This window comes from Cucurbita pepo, chromosome LG16 (genome assembly GCF_002806865.2).
Source record: "Cucurbita pepo subsp. pepo cultivar mu-cu-16 chromosome LG16, ASM280686v2, whole genome shotgun sequence".
Taxonomy (NCBI): Eukaryota; Viridiplantae; Streptophyta; class Magnoliopsida; order Cucurbitales; family Cucurbitaceae; genus Cucurbita; species Cucurbita pepo.
Genome location: NC_036653.1, coordinates 3,561,340 through 3,565,529, shown reverse-complemented (window position 1 = coordinate 3,565,529; position 4,190 = coordinate 3,561,340). Strand labels below are relative to the sequence as shown.

At 40.1% G+C, this 4,190-nt stretch overlaps 1 protein-coding gene across 2 annotated transcripts; it reads right to left on the bottom strand.

Annotated features, from left to right (window-relative positions):
- Positions 1 to 558: 558 nt before the first annotated feature.
- LOC111776952 (probable WRKY transcription factor 15) lies at positions 559 to 2,424 on the bottom strand. 2 transcript variants are annotated; one of them, XM_023656375.1, is made up of 3 exons: positions 1,790 to 2,424; positions 1,019 to 1,147; positions 559 to 940 (listed from the first exon to the last, which is right to left on the bottom strand). In XM_023656375.1, the coding sequence occupies exons 1-3, from the start codon at positions 2,350 to 2,352 to the stop codon at positions 781 to 783; spliced, it is 852 nt and encodes a 283-aa protein (XP_023512143.1). In that variant the 5' UTR covers positions 2,353 to 2,424; the 3' UTR covers positions 559 to 780. The 2 variants fall into 2 exon arrangements, with proteins under 2 accessions (XP_023512143.1, XP_023512144.1); XM_023656376.1 differs by having other exon boundaries at positions 1,019 to 1,144.
- Positions 2,425 to 4,190: the final 1,766 nt, after the last annotated feature.

The following is a 4,190-nucleotide window of genomic DNA, read 5'->3' as shown; positions in this document are numbered from 1 at the left end:
CAAGTTAATAACTATTGGATTTTTATCCACTATAGGTTAATAACTTCTCTTACAAATTCAAACTTATTAATTCGAAAGTCAAACAAAATAGAAAATTGCCCACGATCGAAATATGTTGAAACAAACAACTAAAGCGCGGAAGAACAATTTGAGAATCAAAATTGGAAATTGCCCACGATCGAAATATGTCGAAACTGTTATGGCTTTTCTCAAGTTAATAACTACGGTATCTTTATCCACTACAGGCTACTAACTTCTTTTACTAAGTCAAACTTATTAACTTACATTATCCACGTCACTTCTTATCGACATGAGACTATATTAGTATATAAAAAAACGAGTAACAAGCTCGAGACATAACTATCAAACCCCTCGACAAGTCATCGGTGAGACTAGCTTTTCTCCTCTTGCCACCATTCTTGACTTTGCTGCTGACCTACAACCCTTGTTCTTCATCTTTCATCTCAAGTTTTCTGCATTCAAACTAAAGAAAATGGAAACCCCACAACTTTCCTAAAGGCACCATAATGTAATACTCAGCAAATCAAACCAAAATCAAATCAAATCAAATCAGATCAAATCCATTATCTTCTTCATATCTTTCACTTTAAAATACCCACTAAAACTCCAACTTTTTTGTGTTCTTTGTTCTTTGGAGAGTTCCCCACATATGTTTACATGAAAAACAACAAAGAACAAAGATCTAAGATACAAATTCCTATGTTTTCTGTATGAATCAAAAGAAACCGGACAGATTCTTCGCTGTTCTTTGGTTTTGTTTCACCAGGATTCGAGTATAAGACTTGAGGCCTCTGCAACAGATTGCGAGTGATTATGGTCGCCTTCGTATGTCACTATTAACATAGTTGGATCATCTGAGGCTCTCTCAACGTGCTTTCTTGCTGGACATCCTCTTAAACTGCTACACTTATAGTAGCCTCTGCATATTACAAATCTCCCATTATAACTCACCAAAAGCTTCATGATTTCTATGAACTTTGAGGAATTTAACCATTACCTTGGATATGGAGAACCCTTTATTGGCTTCTGTCCATACTTCCTCCATGAATAATCATCCGGAGGAATATCAGCGTTCTTTGAGCTTATGGCTGGCACTCTCACCACCCTTTTTAACCTCATTTTTCTGCTATTCATTCAAATCAAACACATGGGTTTTGTTTGTTTAGTTCATATTCATTGAAAAGATTAGAGAAATGCTTCAATTTCCACAAAAAAAATCAGATCCGAAGTCGTAAAAAGCTTAGCAAATTGTTGAGGATGGTTGGGAGGGAGTCTCAAGTTCATTATGGATTTCTAAGCAAGGAATAGATCTCCTAAGGCCTTTTGGAGAGTCCAAAGCAAAGTTACGAGAGTTTATACTCAAAGAGAATAATATTATACCATTGTGGAGAGTTGTTATTCCTGATATGGCATCAGAGCCATAGAATCCTCAAATGTCAAACAAAGAAGGTAGGAGCCTCGAGGTGTAATCAAAAGTGACAAGTGTTGAACAAAATGTGTACTTTGTTCGAGGACTCCAGAGAAGGAGTCGAGCCTTGATTAAGGAGGAGGCTGTTCGAGAGCTCAATCGGTCTCAGAAGAGGCTCTATAGTGTACTTTGTTCGAAGGTAGTCACAACTAATTTAGCTGATTTAGAGAATGATCCTCCAAAGCAAATCCCGATTGCTTATGTTCAAAGAGAACACTATCATACCCATTCCCACAAAAAATCAGAGCCCAAATCGTCAAAAACTCGAAGCTACTAAGAACAAGAAAGATTTTGAGGTACCTCTTCTTAGAGCAGTGGCAACGACCACCGGAGGATACAGAGCACTTCCCGGAGCCCAAATTCTCAGACCCGCACTTCCTCTTGACACCAGAAGAAGCTCTGGAAAGATCGGTAATCTGAAAAGAAGAGGAAGAGGGTTCGTGTTGGAGGCTAATTCCAGAGTCGGCACCAGGAATCGAGGTCAAAAACGAGCCATTTGGAGCAGAGGAGTACGAGAAATTGATGGTGGTGGCGGATTCGAGGCGCTCAACGGGCGGAGGGATTTGTTGAATGGGTGTGGCGTTGTAGATTTTAGAGGAATCCAAAGGGGCTCGACGGAATCGAGCATGGCCAGTTCTGGGTGAGCGGCCGAGGAGAGAAATGGCCTTTTTGAAGTGGGAGACGGCGGAGTTAGCGACGGCTTGGCAATCGGAGTCGAGATTTGAAGGATGAGAGTGAGAGAGTAATGTGATGAGGTTTTTGAGGGTGTGGAGGCCGGTGGCGGCTTCTTGGACGGCGGAGTCTTGGTCCATAGAGGCGGAGAGTTGGGTGTTTGTGCAGGCTGAGAGAAGCTCCACCGCCATTGATGGAGGTGGGAAATGGGTCAAAAGGTGAATTGGGAATTGGGAAGTGATTTAGTTGAAGTAGGCATTGATATAAACAAAAAGAAAAGGGGAAAGTGTTAAAAAGCAACAATGGAGTCATCCTGTGTGTGTTGTCGTTTCATTGACCATTGGTATGCAACCCATGAGTGATGGGTCCCTCTCTACTAATTTCTTTTTTATAATTCTTTCTTGAAGAACTACTTTTGTGGAAGAGGGTATTGGGTAGTTTTGTTTATTTGAATTAGGTTTGAATGGACAGTTGATATGAGAAATTATTCAAGTAGCTTCAACGTTATCGCTCGAACAAATTTCGATCGAATAATTGTTTGGTGGTTCAGTCATAAGAACTTCAAACTTCAACGCGTTTAATTTGGAGCAATTTTATATTATGTGACTTCTTGTGATTTTTTTCTAGGATGAGTGTGAGGCCATTAAGTGACAAATCTAGATTTCGAATTCTGAGCATGAGAGATTACAAATGGTATTAGAGTGGTTGGAGAAGTATATGAATGGACTGCCATATTTCTAAGATGGATGTGAGGCTATTAGGTGGCAATCTACAAATGGTAATAGAGGGGTGTAGAGAAAAATATGAATGAACTGTGATTTTTTTTTGGATGCATGTGAGTCAATCAAGTCCCAAATTTAGATTTCAAATCCTAGGCATGAGGCGTTACAAATAGTATTAGAGTGGTACGGGGGAATATATGAATGAACCGAGACTACATTCAAATGAGAGCAAGAGAAAATTGAAACTTACTATATGTAACAGTCTAAGCGTGATATTAGTAGATATTGTTTGTTTTTGCTTATTATGGATCGCGTCAGCCTCACGATTTTAAAATGCATTTAGGTTTCTGCACACAAATGTTTTCTTTCCCTCTCCAACTAATGTGATATCTCACAAACCACCCTCCTTGGGGGCCTAGCGTTCTCGTTGGCACACTGTACAGTGTCTGATTTTGATATCATTTGTAATAGTTCAAGCTCACCGCTAGTAGATATTGTCCACTTTGGCTCGTTACGTATTGTCGTCAATTTCATTATTTTAAAACATGTCTACTAGAGAGAGGTTTCCAAACACTTAAAAGGAATGCTTCGTTCTCCCTCCAACCAATGTGAGATCTCACAATCCACCCTCTTGGGGGCCTAGTGTCCTCGCTGGCACACCGTCTGGTGTCTGGTTTTGATATCATTTGTAACAGACCAAACTCACTGCTAGTAGATATTGTCCGCTTTGGCCCGTTACGTATCATCGTCAGTTTCACTGTTTTAAAACACGTCTACTAGAGAGAGGTTTCCACACACTTATAAGGAATGCTTCGTTCCCCCTTCAACCAATGTGAGATCTCACAATCCACCCCCTTGGGGGCCTAGCGTCCTCGCTAGCACACGGTCCAATATCTTGCTCTGATATCATTCGTAGCAGCTCAAGTTCACTACTGGTAGATATTGTTCGCTTTGACTCGTTACATATCACCATCAGCCTCACTATTTTAAAACGCGACTACTAGAGAGAAGTTTCTCCACCCTTATAAGAAATGCTTCGTTTCCCTTTCCAACCAATGTGAAATCTCACACTACCTTACCAACACCTATATTATTACTAAACGAGTGACCATAGCAATTCGAGGGAGGGAAAAAGATGAGAGAGAGTCGCAATCCAAGCAAAGGGCAGTCGATAAACTAACCCTAGTTGTCCATCGACCACTCAACACATTTAACAACCATTAAAGTCTTAAATTTTCCTTCAACCTTAATTCGAGAGCCTAACGAACTCGAATCAACTTAAATTGATTATATCAATGTAAATTTAT